The sequence below is a fragment of the Mastigoproctus giganteus genome, chromosome 5, assembly GCF_048544385.1.
Source record: "Mastigoproctus giganteus isolate SK-2022 chromosome 5, ASM4854438v1, whole genome shotgun sequence".
NCBI lineage: Eukaryota > Metazoa > Arthropoda > Arachnida > Uropygi > Thelyphonidae > Mastigoproctus > Mastigoproctus giganteus.
The window spans coordinates 45,560,661-45,586,542 of NC_143579.1; the positions used below are offsets into that span (position 1 = coordinate 45,560,661).

At 38.3% G+C, this 25,882-nt stretch overlaps 1 protein-coding gene across 1 annotated transcript in view; it reads right to left on the minus strand.

Annotated features, from left to right (window-relative positions):
* LOC150085352 (kazrin-like) overlaps positions 1 to 13,031 on the minus strand; it is a 47,346-nt gene extending 34,315 nt beyond the window's left edge. The window contains exon 1 of the mRNA XM_090373171.1: positions 12,660 to 13,031. Coding sequence (XP_090229297.1) covers positions 12,660 to 12,750 — 91 coding nt within the window. The 5' untranslated portion in view covers positions 12,751 to 13,031. The remainder of the gene's footprint in view (positions 1 to 12,659) is intronic.
* Positions 13,032 to 25,882: the final 12,851 nt, after the last annotated feature.

Consider the following 25,882-nt stretch of genomic DNA (forward strand, 5'->3'; position numbering starts at 1 on the left):
ATTCTGTTGTTGTATGATACCCTCATTTCCGTCGTTAACAACCCTGACAACCTTTGTAACATGTGCAAATGTGGACATTCAAGTTGATATGCCTTCATCAATATCATTGATAACAATATAAAAGAACAATGGAACCAACACCAAACCCTGGGGACTCCACTAATAACATTAGTCCACGAAGAGCAGTGTCCATTGATTACCACTGTCTGTCTCGTCCCACTCAACCATCCCTTTATTAATGCAAACAGCAACTTGCCCTTAATGACACACTGCTTCAATTTGTACAGCACTCTTTTATGTGCGACAGTATCAAAATTTTTCCTGAAATCCAAGTATATGATATCAAAATTATATATTTTGCATCTAGTTCCTTTGTGACCACATCGTAGTGTCCAATCACATTGGTCAAACAAGATTTACCCTTTTTAAACCCATGCTGTGTCTGAAGTATACCTGTGGCCTTGTGTATATGAACCTGCATTACTTCCTTTACCAGTGGCTCCATTATTTTCCCCGGAACAGAAGTTAAACTAACAGGTCTGTAATTACTCTTGTCACCCTTTGATCCCTTTGTAAATTGGGGTCACATTTGCACATCTCCAATCCGTGAGAGTCTTCCCTAACTCCAAGGATGCTCTCGCAATTATGGCTAAGGGTTTGCTTACTTCCTTCGCTGTTTCCCTTAATATAACTGGATAGATCCCATCCACCCCAAGTGGCTTTCTTATATTTAACTTCAACAATTTCTCTTCCACTTTCCTCTCAGTTATTACAAAATCATTTAGCTCCCTGTTAGAGTTTGATAAACTTCCGGCATCCCCTTCCCAAACAATTCATCATGCATGAATAGAATCAAGATACTCATTCAGTTTGTCAGCAACCTGAGTAAGATCATCGACAGTCGAACCATCGATATCAAGTGGACCAACCTTATTCATCCTTTTCCCTCTACTGTTTGCATGAACAAAGAAGTCTTTGCTATTCCTCTTTGCCAAAGATTTCTCGTAATCTGCCTTTGCTCTCCTAACCTCCTTTGTAACTTGGTTACCGACTATCTTATATCTACCACAGGCTTTTTTGTCGACTGATAATTTATATGCATTCCATGCATTTTTATTCTCTGCCACGAGTTTCCTCAGTTCATCTGACATCCATTTAGACCTAAACCTTGAACAGTATTATTTAGTTAGTACGAAAAGCCTAGTAGCTTCCAAGATTAATACCTTGAATACTTCCCATTTAGAACTTGCTGATGATAACATCAGTTAGTCCCACTGTATAGAATTTAAAATCTGTCTGAAACCACTCTAGTCACGCTTACTGAAGCAAAAGCCCTTCTCTTTATCCTTAACAGTAGTTAAGGCTTTAAGCAAATCCCACTTCAGTAGACTCTGATCACTGCCACCTAGTGGTTCCTTTATCTGCAAATTCTTAAGGCATGAATAATCACTGCTGATAATCAGATTAAGAGTATTACTAATCTCAGTAGTATTGGTATAGTTTAGTGATATTCGAAAAAAGATTTCGTTTATAGTGTTATTCCGCGTGACGTCACACTTCAAAAATAGCATAGCCTACTAAGAGTCTTCTAGTAGGCCTTCATAGATAGGCAGTTAGAGTTAGTTGTGGTTGCGCATTAATGTAATCTTCACCCTGCTCTTGATTATAAGTACACTGACAATTGGAATAGACTGCAGCCTTCGCGATATATGGGAAACGTTATTGTTGTTTGACAATTTTTAAGTTAAAGATGATAGTTTTTTCATTAACCTTTGGCAATGTCCTATTTGTTTGAAAGTAGTGCAATACCAGGCAACTTGTTGTGATGGCAATGTCCTATTTGTTTGAAAGTAGTGCAATACCAGGCAACTTGTTGTGATGGCAATGCAGACTACATAATACTGGCTTGAGTATTCAATTAATATTGCTTACCATCTGGAAGGTATTCTGAAATATCTTAAATTCCTCACTAATGTTCATTAAATAACTACAGTTTAAAAGCAAGTAAAACTTGAACTACAAACAAACACGTTTTCAAGTTTCATAGCACTGATACAGAGGTTTTTTGCTTACATCAGACAAATACTGCCCTCACAACGAGTCACATTGGTATTGCACTACCTTGAAATCAAGCAACTTGATAAGTTGTCTCACCCTGGAGAAACGGTAAAGTAAAATAAAATAAATCAAAAACAACACCAAGCAAAGGTTTGTCTATATTTTGGAAGGTAAAGTAAATTGCAGATTTTTATCTTCAACCGATACTTAACGCAGGCTCGCTATTTTCCAGAGGAACCTCAGAGATCCAGCAGTAACACTGAAGGATTTAAATCATAAAAGTCATATACTCTGCACTTAAAAGAATTGGTAAAGAGACACGTTACCATTCTTTACAGCAAGAATGCTAAATTAGATGTAGAATCATTGGTCTAACATCGCTTTTGCTTTGTCTACTTCGAATTAAGATCGATTAAAAGAATACTTTTTTCACTCTCCTTGTTCACGAGGTGGATTTTGGACATGAGTTGGTTTTTAATGGATTAAATTACTGTATTTTCGTTAGACATTTGACAAGTGGCATCTCTCAACTCAAAAGCTCTTGCCAGTTGCTCTAGCTATGTCCTTAGGTTTTGATATCCTAAAAAAAATTCTCCATACCTCCAAGACTACCTCAAGTAATGGTGAAGTCCTGCAATCAGCAATGAACTTCAGGAGAACCGATGATGGAGTTTCTACTTATGCTCTTCCTCTCACGCAACTATTGAGAGAATTTTTCACTTGTAAATATTGAGAAAGACCAAAATTAGAGACAACAGTAGCTTCATGCATTAGAAGCCAAATAAAAGCTCAGGATGATAGCTTTATATGCTGTAAGAAATGCGAATTTAGTTCAGTATAGTGATTAATAAAATAAAAATACTCAAATAAACTATTATAACTATTCTCTATATTAGTTTATTTGGATACTTTAGAAGGTGGGAATTCGTAAAAATTTCTCACATTCACAATTTTATAAACTGTTTTTATGCTTGGAAAAAAGTGTCTTATTCAATTATATTTATACTCCTTGCCCAGTATGCTCTTAATTAGAATCAAATATTGGGGGGGGGACTAACCCCCAATAGCACACAAGAACTATAAGTTTCTTCCAGAAATTAAGGTTCTTGTGTATTATTTTTACAATAGTCCACATCTGTTCAGAGGTTTGAAGACTGTGTTCAACTTTGAAACTTAACTAACTCGTATAGTGTAGATTAATATGGTAGAATTTAATTTCTAGATTTATTTGTTCTCAAAAATAATGAGATTCTGATGTACAGGATACTCCTGATATGAATGACAAAGTAATTTTTCTGGCTGGTCGCTCAACCAACGTTTATTTAAGAAGGCGGATCTGAACTAATGCAATATAAGAAGTTTGAAAGAGTTGCATCACAGTCTTCCCACAGCTACGTTGATTTGATAACTGCTCTTGCATGCCATACCATTAAAAAGATTTCTGTCACAGCAATATTGAAATATTGTGGTAGGGCAACAAAGGGACTGCTCGCTGATCTTAAAAATTGAGTCAGTTATGGATTGGGAATTGTATTCTTTCCAATATACCATACAACTATTTGACTTGCATTAATCTATGAAGGAAAGGCACATGAATATTTTAAAAATAAAGAAAATAACTTTACTTACCTATTTTCCATATCTGATTCTGTGCTAAAGTTGAATTTGCTCTACGATAACTATTATTTTCGTATTTCAAGAGAGCGCAAACCGAAATTGAAGAATGAAACATTTGTGGGTATCAGGAACTTTCATTTGCTACTGGAAACTTTTATGAATACAACAGAGTTGCTTTTAATGCACTGAAAACTACTGGAAAAAAGAAGAAAAGTTTTCCAACGAATGGTTACAGAGATTTGTATATTTTATTTATCTAATATCGTGATACTTTCCACCTGCAATACCAAGGCGTGAGACACCTGCTTCTAAGCGTGATGCATATCCGATTCTGTACTGCTCTCTCTCGCCACCTGCATAATTACCAGCTATTTTTAGAGAAACACACAAAGCCAATGATGAGTAGCAGGACAAAGGTCAGATGGAATGGGAAATTTCGTGGAAGAGGATTAGTGAGACTGATGCACGCGAGAGATGTGAAAAATTATCGGAATTAATGTTTATTATATATTTAAAACAGGGAACGATGGTTAAGATAACATACACCGTGTTCTCATTCAGTTAGTATATCATTAACACAACACAAGAAAGAAACTTTATAGTATGTAGCAAAAAAAAAACAAAATCTATATCTAATTATATCTATGAGTCAATGGTAACCTGTTTAGAACATTCAAGATGCACGATTTCAGCCTTTTAGTGTTTATCCAGTAGCTTTAATTTGTTGGGAAACCCCCTAAGGCAAAGGTTCTCAACCTTTTTTAACAAAAACGTGTCCTCCTACTGATATCTTCCCCCATCCCTTATGTATATATATATATTTGTTTTAATGTTACTAATTAAACCAAGTCCACGTGTGAATTTATTTTCTTGCAGAAATAATCTAGTAATAAAATCCACTAACACATAACACTCTAAATTTAACTCTGGGCTATTTCAAAATGGGAAGCATTCAAGGATTATAGACAAACCTTCCTAACTGTCCTGAGGACAAATTCGTCAATAAATCTGAAACGTAGCCAGGAGTGGTATCGTTAATATGCTTAAATTATCCTGAAAAGGTAAGGTAATTTTAATCCGATTTTTCTTAGAATTCATTATTTAATGGTTCTACTTATTGAGCTGTCCCTGTTTGCTAATAAGTAATTAAATACCTTGGAAATTACCTAGAATTAATTATTGAACTTCAGACTTTCCGTTTCTATTTGGCAACCGCATCACCGCGACATGGAGTTGTATCTATCCGCGAAGTGTTCCCCAATCAGAAACTGTATAGTTATCACAATATTGTGATATTGTGATAACAATCAAGTCCAGTCAAGTTCCAGTCAGTAGTTATCACAATATTGTGATAACTACTGACTGGAACTTGTAGATCGGTCACTCACTCGCACACTAGCAAGGCTTTTGTGGATTTATTGGATGATTGTTTTCTGCAGCAACCTGTTCGAGGGGCAACCAGAGAGAGTAAAACTCTTGATCTGATTATCAGCAGTGTTGCCAACTCTTAATAATACTTCCCGTTAGCCCCATGCTCAAAATCCGCCATTTTTAACACTTAACCCGCCAACTTTTTAAATTTTCATTTGGGTTAAATCCTATTAATGGGTGCCATAAAAATTTTTTAAATTGATGCAGACAGTTAACTATTCAGAAAATTGAATACATATCGAAGTTGAAATTGATGAATCAGCATTTTTCAAAAGAAAATACACTGGTGTGCAAAATTTAAGGACCAGTCAGGTTTTCACCTATAGCTTTTCATAGGAGTGGCCTGGATATGGGAAAAGCATACCAAAGGAACTTCGTGAGGTACAGAAATGATGAAGGAAACAACAACGGAAACAAAACGCTACAGAGGGACTTTATTCGAAAATAGCAACATAGCACTGGCTGCCAGGATACAGATGCATCACTGCCAAAGATGGAACAAAGGGAAGAGGTGGTCCTCAGTAGGAGATATGGCCACCCCTAATGTCGATGAGGGCTTTGCACCGCCTGTCCATACTTAGAACAATGTTGTTGATACGTTCTTGCGGTAACATCGTCCATTCCTCTGTCAGCGCCATCTTCACCTGGTGAACATTTTCTGGTGGGTGTGGACGTTCCGCAAGGCGTCTCCCCAGAGCGTTCGATGGCATTTAGAGCGCAGGAAAGGGCAGGTCAATCCATACGAACAAGGTCCTCACTTTCCAAAAGAATATCAACAGCTGCAGTGCGATGGGGTGTGGCGTTATCATCCATAACTTTCAAGCCCATGACTACTAAATACGATAAATATTTGTATTGACGATTTATTGTAAACTCTACTGACTTGGTTGTCGTACCGGAGTATAAACAGAAAATTTAATTTAATTTTATATGGACTTGTGTACGTCCATCCAAGATAACGCCTCCCCAGACGAGAACACCTCGACCGCCATATCAGTCCCTTTCAGTGATGTTTGCAGGGTGATACCGTGTGCCAACCTCTCGCCAGATTAGCTGACGTCCAGAATCGCTGCTGAGACTGAATCTACTCTCATCAGTAAAGAGTGCCTTAAGTAAAGATTTTGTGGTTGTAACATTTAGAAATAGTGTTGGTCCTTAAGTTTTGCACACCAGGCGCATTATGGCCTTAGCTGCCAATGCGCCATTAATTAAAAACCAAACTTTGCACACCAGTGTATAATATAAGACGACTAATAGGAACACAATGGGTTTTTGGTGCATTCGAAAGAATTACCAAACGATGTTTTTTAATTCCAGTAGAAAATAGAGATAAAATAACTCTATTATCAATTATAAGAGAAAGAATATTGCCAGGTACAAGAATCATCGAGGTCAAGGTTTGTTTCAATTGCAGTCTCCAGGGTTTCCCCTATATGCCGCTGTGGCATCTGAAATAGTGAAGGCCGGCAAGTGTATGCATGTGTCTTGTTATGTTGAGTGTTGAGTGCCGGCACTGATGACTTTGCAACCAGGGGGTAGGGGACACCTGCTCCCCTGACTCCCAACCTCGGCCACGAGGAGGCGTGCCAGGGTCCACTTTCTAGCTGAGACTCTTACTGGGGCTATCAGGCAAGCCTGGGAGCCCCAAGGGAAAGAAAGTGGGGATAAGAATTGAAGTATGGGGATTGGAAGGGATGGGGAGGTTGGATAGAAGATAAGGGGAAGAGATAGACCTCCCATGAAATAGAAGAAAGAAGTGTACAATAATGTATAGAGTGGGGAAAAAAAAAAAAAAAAATATATATAATATAATATATAATATTATATATATATAATAATATATATATAATAATATATATAATATATATATATACAGTGGATTCTGGTTATTTGGGCCACCGGTTAAATGGGGCAAATCTTAAAAAACAGAAACCAATCGAGAAAATAGCCAGGGTACAAAAATCATCAGTGATGGATGGGCTGAGACATTAATTATGCCCATGATGAGGTTATCCATGGCTATAATTTTGTTTTGCCAGTTAATTCAAGTGCTCATACTCAAAATATTAAAAACACTCGGTTACATGCCAAAAGAAAATTAAAATACCAATTTGGAAAACAGGATATAGATAACCTTCTAGTCTACTAGAAGGTTATCTATATGAGTTTCTATTTAGAAGAAAATTTTCTAAAGAAAAATTATTTAATTACCTTATTTTAGAAATAAATAAATTAGAAAGATAAATTTTTTTGTATTTTGAAAGTTTCAAAGGAATTAATTGGAAGCTACTAGCCTTTTCATACCAACTAAGAAATACTGTTTAAAGTTTAGATCTAAATGGATGTCAGATAACCTAATGAGACTCGTGGCAGAGAAGAAAAATGCATGGGATGGATATAAATTAATGGGTGACACAGAAGCCTATGTTAGATATAAGATAGTCTCTAACCAAGTCACAAAAGAGGTTAGGAGAGCAAAGGCAGATTACGAGAAATCTTTGGCAAAGAATGCAAAGAGGAACAGCAAAGCCTTCTTTACTTATGTAAACTCTAGAAGGAAGGAGATGAATCTGATTGGTCCACTGGATATCGATGGTTCGACTGTTGATGATCCTGCTGAGGTAGCTGGAAAACCGAATGAGTATTTTGCATCTACATTCACACATGAGGAATTTTGTAGAGAGGTGGAGGACAGAAGCTTATTAAACTCTAACAGGGAGCTTAATGATTTTGTAATAACCGAAAGAAAAGTGGAGAACAAATTGTTGAAGTTAAACATAAGAAAGGCACCTGGAGCGAATGGGATCTATTCAATTATATTAAGGGAGGCAGCAAAGGAAATAAGCAAACACCTGGCCATAATTATGAGAGCATCATTGGACTCATGGGAGGTCCCTACTGACTAGAGGTGTGCAAATGTATCCCCAATTCACAAAGGGGGATTTAAGGGTGGCACGAGTACTTACAGACCTATTAGTGTAACTTCTGTTACGGGAAAATTATGGAGTCACTGGTTAAAGAAGCATTCCAGGATCATCTAAACACTACTGCAGCAATGATTCCGTCAAAGCATGGGTTTGTTAAGAGGAAGTTTTGTTTGACCTTCTTAATTGGATACTATTTTGTGATCACAAAGGAACTGAATGCAAAAAATAATTTTGATATCATGTACTTGTATTTCAGGAAAGCGTTTGATACTGTTGCACATAGAAGACTACTGTACAAGTTGGAGCAGAATGGCATTAAGGGCAATTGATGAAAGGATGGTTGAGTGGGAGAAGACAGAGAGTCGTAATCAATGGACACTGCTCTTCGTGTATTAATGTTATTAGTGGATCCCTCCCCCAGGATTTGGTGTTGGGCCCATTGTTGTTTTGTATATTTAACAATGATATTGATGAAGGTATATCAGGCTTAATGTCCAAGTTTGCAGATGATACAAAGGTTGGCAGGGTTGTTAATGATAGTATGCTACTGCAACAGGATCCAGTTAAGTTCGGGAGATGGGCTGAGTAGCAACTGAAGTTTAACGTTGACAAATGTATATGGGTAGCAGTAACCGAAACGTGCCAACTGTATGGTACTACACTGATGGTAGTGGAGAATGAAAAAGATCTGGCGATTTTTGTGCAGCCAGATATGAAGTTTTCTGAGCAGTGTAGACAAGCTGCCAGAGGGCATGGGGTTTTGTCAATGATCTTTGGAATTTTGCTAGAAGGGATAAGGAGGTGATAATCCCCTTAAATAAAGCAAATGTCAGGTCACATCATGAGTATTGCATACAGGTCTGGAGGCCTCATTTTAGGAAGGATGTAGAGTTGCTAGAACGAGTACAGAGAAGGGCAGCAAGATTGGTGAGAGAAACAAAGGGGTTCTCTTACCAGGAGAGGGTTAAATTCTGTAAGTTGCAGCATCTGGAGACTAGGTACCTGCAAGGTGATCTCATTGAGGTGTATAAGGCCTTGAATGGTTTGAGCAGGCTCAATGCTGATGGGATACTTCCACTTGCTCAGATTAAGAGCCAGATTAAGTGGGCATAGATTCAAATTGAGGAAAGACAGTTATAGAATAGATGGGCAGAAGTTTGCCTTTAGCCAGCGGATAGTTGCTTGTTGGAACAAACTTCCATCTGTCGTTGTGGAAGTTGATAGTTTAAATAAATTCAAGGAAGAACTGGACAAAATTTTGGAGCAAATGGATAGGTGAAATGAGAAGTGTTTTTTTTTTTCTTTTCTTTTTTTGGCTGCTGCTCTATAATCTTTCTTTCTTGCATCATATGCCTCTACTAATGCTAATGCTAAAAAGTCAGGGCTTATCTCCAGGGGCGTATTCAGGAGTGGCCAGAGAGGGCATATGCCCTCCCTTAACCAAAAATTTGAAATTAAACAAACAGAACGCAGGAGGCGTTCTAAAAAAAAAACTCAAAAGCCTGCTCGCCGTGCCCCCCCTTACGATGATACCTAGATACGCCAATGCTTATATCAATCGTCCAGTTAGAATCTTTTCTTCAACTTGTATTTCATATGTCAGATGCAAAAGTTATCTTGTGTTGTGTTTACTTCTGTTTGAATAATAATGCATATTTTGCGGCTCCAAAATTTGAATTTTTTATTTTTTTTTCTGATTTCGCTCTGTGCTCTAAAAAAAGATTCCCGAATCCTGATTACATGGACAAAAAAACGTTAATGAAATAACTTTGGCCATTCAAGTACCATTAATTTTTTTCAGACTGTTCCCTAATAAATCTGTGGAATGTTATTTCACTTTATTTAAACTTATGAATAAAAATGTGTCCATTTGAATTTACATTTTAATGCCAAATGTGGAAGCTTATGATTATCAATTTGTCACAAAAATAATAGGCCTCAAAAGGTCTCAAACATGATATGTAATAACTGTTGTTAGGAGTCCTGTTTTAGCATACAAACAGATTCTAGACGTTATTTCATCTGGAGACAACGAGGAATGCGGTACCATCCCTCCAACATCAAAGAAAGGGATTCTTACAATGGAGTTGGAGTTCTCGTATCGGGCGGAATAATGATCAACGGCCACACTCCTCTTCATGTTTTTGATAAATGTACTAACTGCGCAGAGGTACCTAGAATATATTCTCGAATCCTATGTGAGACTTTTTAAGGGTGTAGTTGGCCCAGATTTTCGTTTCATGCAGGACAACGCCACTGCACATAGAGCTCAAGTGGAGGAGGAATATCTTGAAACTGAAGATATTCAACAACTGTAGTGGCCAGCACGATCACCAGACTTAAATCCGGTCGAACATGTGTGGAACACCTTGGACGTCACATGCACACCGACAGCCAATCCTCGGTCCTTTGGTGAGCGCTGGTGGAATAATGAGATTTATTGCTACAGAATCTTATAGACACCTTTATATCGAGAATGGTTCACCGCTGTCAGGCCTGTTTAGTCGTTGGAGGGTGTACTGATATCACGTGACCATATTTTCGAGTATCTTGTATCGACTTCTGTAATGTGACCTTTTTGGTAATTCTTATACAACCTCTATAAATGTCCCTTATAAGTTCCTTATATTGGATAAAAGCTCTGCTAAGAAACTGTGTAGTAATATATGCTAAGAAGTTACATTTTCTCATTACCATACTCTTATTTTGGGGCAGACCTTAATACGTGTTACTTTTGTATACAAAGGAAAATTTTAAACATAACAACAGGCATTAAACAAAGGAAAGGAAAGAAATTTTCTTTCCTTTGTTTCCACTTACGATTAATAATAATTCTTTAATTTTCTAATAAGCTGATAATTAAAAATAATAATAAATTACAAATATTACATGTTTCTAGTACAGTACCGTGTATCAAAATGGCTCCTTTCCTGGAATTAAACGATTGGAATTAAGCTGTTAAAAGCATTCATAATTATTGTTTAATGACTTTTGTAGTTACTGTGATTTCCCCAAAAAGGCTGAATCTCACATACAGTATTATTATTACCACACCATTCACTTGCGCAGTATCTAATGGAAGGCTTTTCAGACATCATGTGTGACAATGTTCCAATGAAGGTGTGGTTAAAGTAACTGAGGTTGTGAAATGCTAAAAATGATTGCATCACAGTCAGCTGAGAGAAACACGTGTTGCTGTTGTTAATATTCTAGCTACGTCTCACAGTACACTGGAAAATGCTCGAATGTTCAAAATAAAACTTAAAAAAGATTGCTGCACTCTCTTTGTGTCGAAGACTTCCTTAGTATTCTTCAGTATTATTAGCTCGAGCTCAATTCTTGGTGGGATTAATGTCACGCGGCGATGTCCCCCTGAAATTTTGATTCCAGTGGCCACGCATGAGGAAGAACCTTAAAAGAAAGAAGAAAAAAATCGTCTTCAAGCGGAACAGATTAAAGAAAAGAGACCCTACAATATATGCAGCGACTGTCACTATCAATTATGTACACTTCGAGTACTTTTGGGGTGTGTTTGTAGAGCGAATGCCCTAGCATGGTTCACGCTACAACTCCCAAACTTGGAAAGTAAGTACAGTTATATTTTTAGTGTTTATTATCTTGCGAGAGGGCGGTTTTGCAGTGCATTGAACTAAACTGGGCTGAAAAATCATCTCTCGGTTCCCTTTATGAGGGACAATACAAAGAAAATCCTTGACATTATTCTTGTTAAATCCCCTTCCACCATATCCTTTCCAATCTTAGAACATGAAGTTTAAATTTTTATATTCTAGTCTCATTTATAGTGACTGGTGGGTTTAAAAGTATTCCATTCAGTAGTTTTTTGTCTATAATTCACTAATCAGCTATTTACTACTAGTTCCTTGTTTCTCCTACGTGGGTGGAGGCAAGGTTGCACAGCCTTTAGAACAAAGTGAATAATCTAAATCAGATTTTATTGACTGGCTGATAAGTGGTAAAATTACTCCAATTAGCTCATTTGCAAATTGACGATTTTACAAACAAGAAATTCTAGGAAATTTATCAAGATTGTCTTGATGAATTAAATATTAACCATTTTGGTGGATTCCTACCTCCTAAAACAATATAATTAAAGTTAGTAATCGATAAGTACATTTTCTCTTTATAAGGCCAAATAGGGTCAGTGGAGTTTACAAGATAGAGACTTATTTTAAACAAAAATACCGACATGAATCTACTTTGCACAATATTTTATTACCTTTTGTTCACTTTAGCAATATAGATCAGATTCGTTCAATTATAATACGTTAAACAAATAATTTTTCCTTTAATTAAAATTCTTCTACATCCGTTTATCTGCTCAGTATTGATTTTTGAAGTTTCTTCGAAGAGAGAGCCATATAATCCATCATGTCTTAAAATATATATATATTTATATATAATTAAATTAACCATCAATAAAAAAAAAACATTAAGAACTGTCTGTTTTAAAATAAAACAAACAAACCATTCTATATCAGGGATAGTTTCCATACAACAAAGATAAGGATCCTGGGATTATAATTATTAACAAATTATTTCTTTAATATTAAAATTATTTTCAAAAATTAGTTTAAAACAGCTTTGTAGTAATATAAGAAATCCTACCTTTCTCGAAGTGTACGTTTTGTTTAGAAATTGCTTTAGTAAACGCTGAAAAATTACTCTTTTCAAATGACGACTCATCTCCAGACTGCATTATCAAATATAATTCACCAATACACGAAAGACTTTCAAAACGACCCCCAATCCGGTGTAGCGACACCAGGCTTTGTTGATGACCCGAGTTCAATTACAACGGAAAACGTCATAGGGCCCAGTCATGTTTACCAACTGTACACACTTCTTCTTCCCATTTCAAAGTCCAATTCCTTTGCTAAGTGGATTAACGTTAATCTCATATCACTCGACCATTGTTCACGTAATATTTTAATCTGTCATGTGACCGCACAGTTATTCATGAAACGTTGTCCTGCAGGACTTTTAGACCGACTTCCAGAAGGTAGCACTTTGTAGGAACTGAGTCTGGTATCTGGTGCTCTGAGCGCATAATAACCGGTCCGACAAGTCCTGTACGTGGGAAGGGGCCGCCGCTAACCTCGTCACGGTTCACTTTTCTCACCGCAGTTCCCTTAACAAAGTGTTGCTCCGACATATTTCCACTGTAGAAGAATGCTTTTTCCCTATTGGTGGGATTGCCTACAGGTAATGACGGGATTCGCGTCACAAGGTCATCAGACGAGGTTGTCTTTCGGAAGATGTTGCCCCAACAGAAAGTCGCAGTGCAAGTGGACAAGGTACACGCATAAAGTGTACGTTCTTTTACTGGAGCTAGGACTAATGCTATGGCAACTCCAGCGGTTATTATACACTTCATTTTAACGTCTTTGTAGACGTACTCCTGCAAGGGTACAGAAAGGTCGTCAGAAGGTTGTATTATAACCTGTTGTTTATGTGGGTATATGGGTGTGCGTGCTTTGTTTGATCAAAGATGGGCCGGTCCTCTCTAGAAAAAGAATTTATCCTTCTGTAAATGCAAAATGACAAAGGGCAAAAAGAAAAGGGGGAAAAGGAAAAGGAATCACCAAAGCAAATCTCGTTTCGGATTATTGTAGTCCACAGAAGAACAATCCTATTGTGGTGTGTTTGTTCAAGGCAAGCAGTCGTAGTTCGTTTCGAAGGTGGATTTTTGTAAACTCGCATTTGAGCACAATGCTTTATTGCAGTTATACAATTGAACTTTGTTTGTAGTTCCTTTAAAAAAATAAAAAATAAATAAGGGCAGGCAGAGTTCACTTGAGAGTAAATAGCGCAGGATTTAGTTAAAAGATTCTTCTAGAACCCAAGTTTAGGAGAAAGAGACGGTTTAGACTCGCTTTGAAGATGGTGCAATGAAATAACGGATACCACAAGGTTAAGGGGTCAGTATTTACATATCTTGGATGCTTTAGAAATTGCGTTGTAACTGTGTTTAAAAAAGGCTGAATTCGAGAAAAGGTTACGCAAAATGGAATACGTTAAACAGTAACATGATCTTGAGAACACATCCCTTTGATTTTTACATAACCTGATCTGTAGCGAGGTAGACTTTGCTGTTCTTTTTCTAAACTGCTCTGTATGGAGTAAATGGACGTTGGCATTTTTTAAAATATCTTTAAGGCCCTCTCCAGAAACAAGGGACTGATAAAACTTGTGTTACTCTGGCACTGCGGATGGTTTGAGTCCAAAGTCATTGACATTGGACTTAAATTTTGTAGGTTATATAAAATAGGAGAGGGCTCAAGTTTGTAAATAAAAATAAATACGGATGTAACCTGCTCTTAGAGGAAATAAATGAGGAAAAAAAGATTAAATTGGCGAGGTTGAATTATTGGCAAATGTTAACAGGTTAATGTGTGGGTGTTCAGACTAGATTTGAAAGAAAGACGGAATTATAGCTGCTTGTTCAGAAAACCGTGTATATATGTAGAGAAGGCATACAGTAGAAAATTGAACGTCTGTGTGGTAGGGGATGACGTTTGCTTTGGATAGCTGTATAAGATCAGAACTAATTTGATCTCTTTTAAGATTTTGGAGGGCCTCTCTAGATGTAGCTACGAAAGATAGGGCTCAAAAAATATTTGTATTCACCCAGAAGCAGTTGTGATAGAAGGTTGAAAGAAACACCATCATTACACTTTTTCTACATAGTCACCGGACAAAATGACATATTTTGCCACCTATCAATACACTTCGGCGGGCCACGTTTGTAAAAGTCCTCTGACTGTCCTTCAAACCAATCATCCTCATCGTCAGCAGCAAAGTGTTTTCCGCGAAGAAAGGACTTCAGGGCAGGAAGGAGGAGGAAACCTGGGGGTGAAGGTTCGGGGGAATAAGCAGGATGCAGCAATATTTCAAACCCGCATTCATGAGCACACCTCACTGTAGCATGCGAGAAACGCGCAGAAGCATTATCGTGGAGGAGGCGCTCACCTTATGACAGCCTTCCCCTTCTACTTTTAGTTTTATAGCAGCATGTTGCTTTATAAGGAGGTTGAAGCAAGGGGGAGGTGTGATTCTGTATGTTTCCATTATGTTGACATTTATTTAATTTCGCGATCATAGAGATGGATCCAAGTTTCATCCATGGTCACTAGCTACAAAAAAATCTTGCTTTTCCTGGCACATCGACATTTCATGTGCACGTTGTACCCTTTCCATCTTCTCGTAAAGGATCAGAAGTCTGTGAATCCATCTAGCAGACACTTTATTCATATGCAACCGTTGATGGATGATGTTCTTCACAGAGCCTACACTAGTTTGGAGATCTGCAGCTAATCCTTTGACGCTAATAAGGCGATCTTCCAGGACTAATGCCTCAATATTTTCAACGCTATCTTCTCAGTTGCTGGGCGTCCTGGGATTCTTCATTATGCACTGAGATTCTTCCACATTTGAATTGTTTATACCAATGCGCAACAACACTAACTTGGGCAGTCTTCTCCATAAACAGCGACCGTTTCTGCGTGGATTGTTTTGGGTATTTTCCCTTGCAGAAAGAGGAACCAATCACTGATCTGTATTCCACTTTGTCTTTTGTGACACTTCACTTCATTAACTACTTATGTTTGCTTATATTTAATTATTTCTTCAGCCTTTTTGTTTCTATTTTCTTTTCTTTCATAATAAACTGCTTTCAAAGTTATTATATATATATTAAACATCATTAATATTAGCATCAATACCTCACAACAGAAAATATCATACAACTAAAGTGACATCTTTGCTCGTGTCCCATTTCGGTGGGAAGGCACCAAGTTAGTGGCTTACTGCACTCGGTCTTGGAGCACCTTCGTACTAGCCCTAAGGAGAAAGCTGCCTTCAAATTCCTGCCACAAGTCAGGGGCGTGGTTTCCTGGGAAAGTATAAATGATCATAACTCTCGCTTAGGGTTCTGAAAGCTGTATGAATTTACATTATGTGTCATCTACTCCTCATAACCCCCTTTGGAAATTCTGGATAGGAACTTGTTTGGACACTTTCCATGGGGAGAAGTGCCTTTATGGGCTATTTTCACTCGGTGGCCGAGTTTTCGTATACTCTTCCCCTCTGGGCTTTGTGAACATTGGATGTAAAATGCGCAGCACTTTATATCAAATAAGCACTTTCAATTCTGCAAGCGTGCCACAATTTTCATTGAGTAGTAACACAAATAATTTTATTATTTATTTATTTTCTTTGTCCAGATTTCCGGGTTCGTGGGCAGTATAGAGTACTATGAATAAAACATTGTTTTCAACAAAAGAACACTTTAATATCTAAACAAATAAGAAGAGGTTTTACGTTATAGAAAATTAGTATTAAAGGCTTTTGAAAATATTAAATGCAGGGTGAATCTTCAGTTGGGGATGTGTGTAGATGTAGCCGCAAAAGTGTCCACTGGCATTAACCAAAATACACGAAAACAGGCTTACCAAAAACCACATTTGCAGAAGATGAGGAGGATCTAGTACCACAACGTCATGCTGTCCCTGGAGCCGTTAGTGTGTAATGCCTTACATTGTTTTTTTACGGGGACAGCAACCTCTGAGTACTACATTACAATCTTCGAATAGATGATGAAGAACATACCGAAAGCGACTTCCAAGGATGAAGCTATATTCCACACTTCCCGAGCTTCAATACCACTTGCGAATTCTGTTTTCATAAATTGACTAATTTCGAATGGTCTTTGGTCATCACCACGATCACCAGACTTCTTCCTGGTCATACTTGAAGAAAAAGGCGCAATTTTTCGTAGTAGCCCTTGTACCATTAAATCCAACTCCAACAACAACTTGAAGAAAACAAAACCTCTGTCAGGCTTGTAGATTCCATTCAAATGAGGACAGTTAGGTTAATTAATGACTCTCCAGTATGCCTCATTGACGTTGTGTTTCTGCTGCATGCCTTTACTACAGATACTTCTATGGACGCTGTTCTTTTCAATTGGCTTCTATAATTCCCGCTCTCGCTCTTCCAAAGTAATCTAAACACGTGCCGCAACCGGTCAACATCCTTTTACTGTCCAACTTCAAACTCGCAGAACCAACTTTTCTTCTTCCTCATTTATTCCTTCAATTTTCCTTTTCTGGAACAACCTGCCTTCATACGTATTTCCTAAAAATTACAATCTACAGAAATTCAAGTCTAATGTCAACAAGTATCTTCTTTCATCCTCTCAAACTTCAACCCATGTACAGTACCGAGTACCCTAGATTCTAATACATCAATAGTCAAAATACACGCATACGTGTATTTTGTTATTCATACCAATGTTTGCCAAACTTTTTTTTGACGCCGAAGCACAATGTACGTTTGACACCCCACCTTAGAATTTTGTAATTATTCGACCCCTGAGTTTTCTGTTTCTTATCTCTAAGATGGTGATAAATTCTTTCTGATTTATTGGAACTCCGAAAGTGAGTCCATTTGGTTTAATTGCTTTTTGCTAATTTCTTCTTTCTTTCTTTCTAAGGAGCTTGTGTATCTTTTTTTCTCACTGTGTTTTCCTTCTTATTGGCTGGTCCAGTGCGTTATTTTTTCTTCCACTCATAGAACTTGAATATGTCAGCCAAGGGGAAAAGTTGATGACGTTGTAGAGCAGATATCAAGTACAGGTCACTGTTCAAAAAAAGCTGTGAATTAGGGTTGAATTTGAAAGTGTCTGCAATTCTGCCCAGACATCATAGGAGGGAGTACATGATGAGTTCTTTGCCAATCAATTCGTCCCTGGAGAGACTGTGCAGGGCTCATGGGGTAGAATTTTTCTCAACGTGGTCTGTGCTTGTTAACAGGAGAGATGGCTTCTACAGGGATGGGAGAAACTTGAATGGAGGGGGGTGCAAGAATATTTGCTGATGCTGATGGAAACTGTTAGCTTGATGGAATACACAGACTAGTAGATTAACATTAGCCACAGGCAGAGCTGAAAGTGATTCTTGCACTGCTTCTATTGGAATAAGCAGCAGCCTGGAAGACAAGTTGCTGGGAATTTCAGAAAACGCTGACGACAGGCATCATGGAACGAGTAAATACGTGGGCTGTGTCAGGAAAAGTAAGAGCAAGAACAGGTGGATGTATTCTTGCATGTACGCCAATGCTAGGAGCATGGTAAATAAACTTGATCAATTGGAAGTGCTGGTCAAGACATCAAATGCAGACATTGTTGGGATGTCAGAGACGTGGTTTCATTCAGATATAAGGGATGCAAAATTTGAATATGGGGAGTACAATGTGTGTGCAAAAAGGACATAGCGTTTTAGGGTCAGGCGCCACCTGTGGGTTCCCACATCTACGCCATAGACATACGTACTCTGTGAAGAAATACAGTACAACTACTGTAAATGCCAGAGAACTGTTGTATTATGTTGTTATGTTCTGACATTTGGCCGTAGAACCCCTGGTGGGAAAGAAAGGGGATGAAGAAAAAAGGAGTGGATGATAGGAAGACTATATATCTAGAAAATAAAGGGATTGAGGGGGGGGGGATTGTCACGGGCAGTAAAAGTTTGATGATTCTGCTCTGGTTGCTGACAAACTGAATGAGTATTTTAATTCTATTCACACATAAGGAATTCTTTAGGGAAGGGGATACCAGAAGTTTATTAAACTCAAACATGGAAGAAAATGATTTTCTAATAACTGGGAGAAAATTTAAGATAAATTGACGTTAGACATATGAAAGACACCCGGAGTGGATGGTATCTACCCAATTATATTAAGGGAGGCAGAGAAGGGAGTAAGCAAACCTTAGCCACAATTATGAGAGCATTCTTGGATTCAGAAGAGGGGCCCTTGCGGACTTGAAATGTGCGAATGTATCCCCAGTTCATGAACGGTGACCAAAGGGTGACACCAGTAATTACAGACCTGTTAGTTTAACTTCTCTTCCATGGAAAATAATGGAGACAATCTCTGATAAAAGAAATAATGCAATATTATCTAGGCTGCAATTAGATTTCAGACACAGCATGGCGTTCTTCAGGAGAAATCTTGTCTGACCAGTTTGATGGTGTACTACGATGTGGTCACGAAGGAACTGAATGCAAAAAATAATTTTGATATCATATACAATAGAACCTGGATAAGAAATTCCCGCATAAGAAGTTTTCCCGTGTACTAAGTTTGGTTTCTTAAGTCCCAGTTTCAACTCCATATGTTGTAATGTATTATTTTCCCACATAAAAAGTCCTTGTTAAAGAATACACAGTGTATTATATAATGACGTTTTTAAATATAAATTCTTTATTTTTAATCTTAAACAATATAAACATTTGGCAATCGAACAAGTTAGTGCCAAGCATTATTTTAGTTCGTAGTAAACTAGTGAAGTAGGTGAAATGGCATTGTTTTTGATATACTGTGCTCAAATTGTGATGCCTTCGCAACGATTTGCCCTGCTATTGCACTACTTCCTCCATTGGCAACCCTTCCAATGAAGAAAATTAATGTTACTATTGTCTGCGGAAACCCCACCACCCAAGGGTTGTGGGGTGATGGTATCCGCCGAGAATCTATTGGCAAAGCGTTGCCTATTCAAGAATCCAATGTCGGATTACATACGGATCCGGGATTTGGTACCATAGAGCAATAATTATTCGCAATAAACGCAAACTAGAAACAATCCAGCGGAGTGTATTGCTCGCCATTACCAGGGCCTGCTGCACAGTAAGCTCTCCAGCTCTCCAGGTTCTTGCAGGTGTCTTCCCCCTTGACTTGGAGGTTATCCGTCGAGGATTGCACTACTGCTTGTGGCGGGGAATCTCAGCTACCATCTTTGGACATACCATCGACACCCGCACTGACTGTAAGCAAGAAAAGAAGAAATTAGCTGCCATACTACTACAAATCTGGCAGACAAGATGGGAGGAGAAGACGGACAAGGGCCTAATAACTAAGAAATTCATCCCGGATGTCAAACTAGTTTATCCAAAGTCGCCGCCTTGGTTTGGGACCATCTTCTTTATAACTGCCCAATTTATGACGATCTTCGAGGAACACTGCACACTAGACTCCAACACATACCTCAAGGACAGGAGCACCTGTTAATTTCTGACGAACAATACTACAAATTATTAACGGAGTACGCACAGAACCTCTTTTCTAGGCGCAGGACTCTACAACCAACTCAAGCTAGCGATACAAACTTGTAAGGGATTTGCTCAAACTTGAAATAAAAAATCTGTACTTGACCGTTTTACCAGCATCGACTTGCTAACCCTGGAACATCCAGAGTAAAATTACCTGCTAACTTTCCACATGGTTGGGTAGGCTCCAGTGGTCTTGACCACTCCACCGCAGAATACAGGGTTATTCAAAATGAAGTCTGGGGTTTCAAGCAATTCCTGTACTGAAACCCCAGACTTCATTTTGAATAACCCGGTAAAAGTCACTCAGCACTCTCGCTGAGTGGCTTTTCTACCCTTCTGGAGTTATCCCCTCCCCCCTTTTCTCCTGGTGGGGCATATGCTCCACTGTCAATTTAGGGGATGCCCTCACCTACATCCCCTTACTCTTACTTTCATCCCCCATCTTTTTCCGTACACCCTGTACTGCCGCGCTCTACCTTATTTTTTATTTATTTTTATTTGTTATTATTTTTATTATTTTTTATTATTGTTATTTATTTTATTTTTTATTATAATTTTTTTATTTTATTATTTAATATATTTTTATTTTAATTTTTAATATTTTTATTTATTTATTTTTTATTATTGTTATTTATTTTATTTTCTATTATTATTTTTTATTACATTTTTGGTAGAAACATTGTGATATAATGGAAGTGATATAGCAGTAACCCCACAGTAGCGTACCACCTGTGAGAACGCTACACTCAGGGTTGTGAAAAATGAAAAAGAACTGGAGTAAATGTGCAGGCAGATATGAAGTTCTCTGAGTAGTGCAGACAGGCTGCCAGAACAGCTCATGGTGTCTTGTCAATGATTTACAGGAATTTTGCTAGCAGGGATAAGGAGGTGATTATCCCATTATATAATGTAATGGTCAGGCCACATTTTTAGTACTGCATACAGGTCTGGAGGCTTAAGAAAGATGTAGAGTTTCTGTAATGAGCACAGAGAACGGCAACAAGATTGGTGAGGGGGATCGAAGTGGTGTTCTTACCAAGAAATTCTTGAGTTCTGCAAATATCAGCATCTGGAGACTAGGCTCCTGCGAGGTGATCTGAGTGAAGTGTTTAAGGCTTTGAATGGATTGAACAAGCTCAATGCTGATGGGTTCTACCTCTTGCTCGGACTACGCACATGAGAGGACATAAATTCAAATTGACGAAAGACAGATGTAGGATAGATGTGCGGAAGTTTGCCTTTAGCCAGCGGGTGGTTGATTGTTGGAACCAACTTCCATCTTTCGTTGTGGAAGAGGACAGTTTGAATAAATTTAAGGAATAGCTGGACAAACGATCGGAAGGAATGAATAGTGGGTTTTTTGCTGTTTTTTTTTTGCTGATGCTGTACAAAGTTACTTTCTTGTATCATTTGCCACTACTAAAGCTATTGCTGCTAACTTGTGCTTCTTATGAATGCAAGATTTGGTCCACTAAGGACAACAAGGGCAGCCTGCTCTTGGCGTGGACGGGTACTGGGACGCACTCTTCCTGCTTAAGAAGCCAGAAACAACTAAATAGGAGCAAACGCACTTTACACAAAATAGCATTCACCAATTTCTGGCCATGTTACAGAATTCTGTGACATCACAGTGAACCACAGCGAAGTTGAACTAACGTTCGCTTCTCCTCTCACTATCGAAATTTGTTAGTATAATTAGTCTCCAGCAAAAGCTAATTAATTTCCTTAATTTTTTGAAAAAAATACCACTGTTTTTTTCATTTCTTCATTTAACTACTTCGCATGAAAAATTGTTCTGCAGAAATCATCATGGATTTTAGCCGGTTGTATTTTTCAAAGACGGGCAGAATTTCTGAAACTGCCAAATAGTGCAGGGCAGTAATATTTGTTTTCATTTAAAGGCATTCCAATATGAAATTAATTGCTATTTCGGCCCTGTTGTATTTTCCAAACATCTTTGCTGAAATCTGCTCCAATTCTGCATTATTTTATTTTAATCAACTAGGAGATTCAAGCCAGCCTCCTGGCAACCCAACCATCTATTTACAACACCGTACAGATACATCACCCCTGGCACGTTGAGCCGGACCACGGATTTACTATCTAGCATACTGACCTAGCATCCCAAATGAACTTTAAGTTCCTTTGATGTGATGGTAATAAGTCTAATTCAAATGCATTAGCAACGAATGCTGAATATGTCAAATATTAATTCCCGTATTCACAATAAAAAATATAATAGTCATTATCAATAAAGACAAAATTCAGTCACCCTTCCACCATAAATCTTAGCGATGCATACGCTCAAACAGTCACAGAGGACACGAACAGAATCCAGGCATAAGCGTCTGGCAGGCAAGCCTGTGTGGGGGGGTAAACCCCACCATTAGCGCCCTCATAATTCTCCTAAACACGCCCGCAGGAGGCAGAAGCAGCACCATGAGCTGCATAGGCTAACATAAGCGCTATTAGAGACGAGGAATTGCCATCATAAGCAGCACCATTATGCACCCACAGTGGTACCAGGAACTACTGCACAAATGATAAATATACCACCACAATACTAAACAGCACCATGATCTGCAAATATACTGGAAAATGTTTGGACAAATGTCGAACTGCACATGTCTTCCATGAACCTGAACTGTACACTTCCTCCATAATTTGCCACAGAACAGTTCGAAACATTCCAATCAGTTACATGCGATGCTCCTCAAGTTGTAATAATATTCGTTTCCTTTGAAACACCTGTAAAGCAAACAGTTGAAATACAGGCAAACCCTTTTGATTTTATTAGAGTTTCCTCACAACCATCCTCCAGTCTGCGCAAACATATCAACTGACGCACTATAATGACAATAATTCAGACACAGCATGGGTTTGTTAAGGGAGTCTTGTTTGACAAATTTGATTGGATATTATGATGTGGTTACAAAGGAACTGGATGCAAAAAATAATTTTGATATCATATATTTGGATTTCAGGAAAGCTTTTGACACTGTTGCGCATGGAAGACTATTGTACAAATTGGAGCAGAATGGTATTAAGGGTAAGTTGCTACAATGGATAAAAGGGTGGTTCAGTGGGAGAAAACAGAGAGTGGTAATCAATGGGTGCTGCTCTTCGTGGACTAATGTTATTAGTGGAGTCCCACAGGGTTCGCTGTTGGGTCCTCTGTTGTTTTGTATATTTATCAATGATATTGATGAAGGTATATCAGGCTTAATGTCGACGTTTGCAGACGATACAAAGGTTGACAGGGTTGTTAATGACAGTAACGGCAGTGTGCTACTGCAACAGGATCCAGATAATTTGGGCAGATGGGCTAAGAAGTGGCAACTGAAGTTTAACCTTGACAAATGCAAAGTACTGCATATGGGTAGAAGTAACCCCAGAGAAACGTACCAACTGTGTGGTACTACACTTAAGGTGGTAGAAAATGAAAAAGACCTGGGAGTAATTGTGCAGTCAGATATGAAGTTTTCTGAGCAATGCAGACAGGCTGCCAGAGCAGGTCATGGGGTTTTGTCAATGATATATAGGAATTTTGCTAGCAGGGAAAAGGAGGTGATTATCCCTCTGTATAAGGCAATGGTCAGGTCACGCCTTGAGTACTGCGTACAGGTCTGGAGGCCTCATTTTAGGAAGGATGTAGATTTACTTGAGCGTGTACAGAGAAGGGCAACAAGATTGGTGAGGGGAATGAAGGGATCCTCTTACCAAGAGAGGCTTAAGTTCTGCAAATTGCAGCGGCTGGAGACCAGGCACCTGCGCGGTGATCCGATTGATTTGATCTGAATTCTGATGGGATCCTTCCACTTGTTCAGATTACGGACCTAAGGGGGCATAAATTCAAATTAAGAAACGACAGATGTAGAATAGATGTGCAGAAATTTGCCTTTAGCCAGCGGGTGGTTAATTGCTGGAACAAACTTCCATCTGTCGTTGTGGAAGTTGATAGGTTAAATAAATTTAAGGAGGAACTGGACAGGCATTTGGAGGTAATGGTGTGATTTTTTTTTTTTTTTTTTGGCTGATGCTGCATAAGCTCATATACATGCTTTCTTGCATCACATGCCACTACTACTACTACTAGCTAATTTCTCAAGTCATGATTCCAAACAACATGATTCCAGTCTTCTCATGCTCAGTAGACCTCTCATTAACTCCAAGTTCATTCAGTTTTACAAAAAAATGATCCATGATCTATAATGAGAAACATTGTTTGCACGTTTGGATTGAACCAATTAAGTTTTTCTCTGCCATTGTGGTCTACTGTTGCAAAGAATGTTTTTCGTTATCCTTCCTTTAGTATTGTAGTTCCATCTCGATTAATAGAAAGCTTTGTTTCGGACTGTACAAACCATTCCAGTGATGAAGAGGACACCCTGGACAACAGGGATTCACTGTTGTGAGAAATTCAACAGTGCGAAAGCGATCCAGTAAGGAGGAGAATCTTGAATGTCCACCTTCCGATTATGGGAGCAGTTAGCAAAAGTATTCCAATGAATCAGGTTGGCCAAGGGCCAGAAGATAACAGATAACTGGCCATAACTGTCGGTTATCTTATGGGTGTAGGATTTATTTTTTTTTAATAGGTTTTTCTTACAATTTAGTTTAGATATTTGGGCTCACTGATTCAGCCCTAATCCTGACCTTCAGAAATCAAGTAATTTTTTATGTTTTGCTCTGTGACGTTGAATAAATTCTGAATATGTCATAAATGCTTCTTACAATAAGCAAAGACTCTTTTTGCTGTTGTTGTTGTAGGGCTTTAGGAGCACCAGAGACTAAGACTGTATTGCCCCATGTATACTGTCTGTAAATTGCATATGTTCTGTGATCAATTTTCTGTTTTGCTGGATGAAAAACCAGAATGTCCTGCTACCCTCGCCTGAGACCGATTAACTCGGCCACGTTGTGAAAAGGCCCATAACAATTCCTCACGTCATCGACAGGACTTGAACCAAGGTCGCAAAAACTCTTCGATGGTGACTTTTAATCACTACTACCACTACTGGTTTTGGTTGAAATAAATAATAGTGTAATGCTGTTTTTCTAGATTATAGATTTTTCAGTAGGAAAAAAGCTTTATAATTTGTGCTTTGAAATGCGATCTCTGTGTGACAAGTTTCACTACAGCTTTCGATCCTTTAGATCCATTTTTTTGGGTGAAAACATTTTTCCTTCATTAAAAAATCAAAATATTTTAAAAATATGTAATAGTAAATATATAATATTACATTTTTTAAAATGAATCTCTCTTTTTTTTTTTTTTTTTGTTATACTAACGAAAAAACAAAACCAAAAACCAGACGTGATGCCCTATGGATGGAAACAGGATGTATTAATAATTATGTTCTTTGTTCGATGAGCAGTCCATGAGCTTTTCACAGTGGTGTCAGGTTGAAACGGAGTATAGGACTACAACATCCCACCTGCCTTCATAATTGGTTATCTTTCCACGCAGTGGGGAGGAATGTACTCGACAAAGTCCGGACGAAAGTGTGTACCCAAAATGTCACTTGCCGCCTTGACCCGGATGAAACCCTAAGATAATTTTATGTAAATCGCAAAGTGCTTCTAAGGTCAACCATTCCTCCAAGTTGCGCAACCTCAATGATACGAAATCGACTCTGACGACTCGGTATCGGCGGTATAGTCATGACAGACAGGGGAAGGAAATTCCAGACTGCAGACCATAGTGGCCTTGCTACTGGC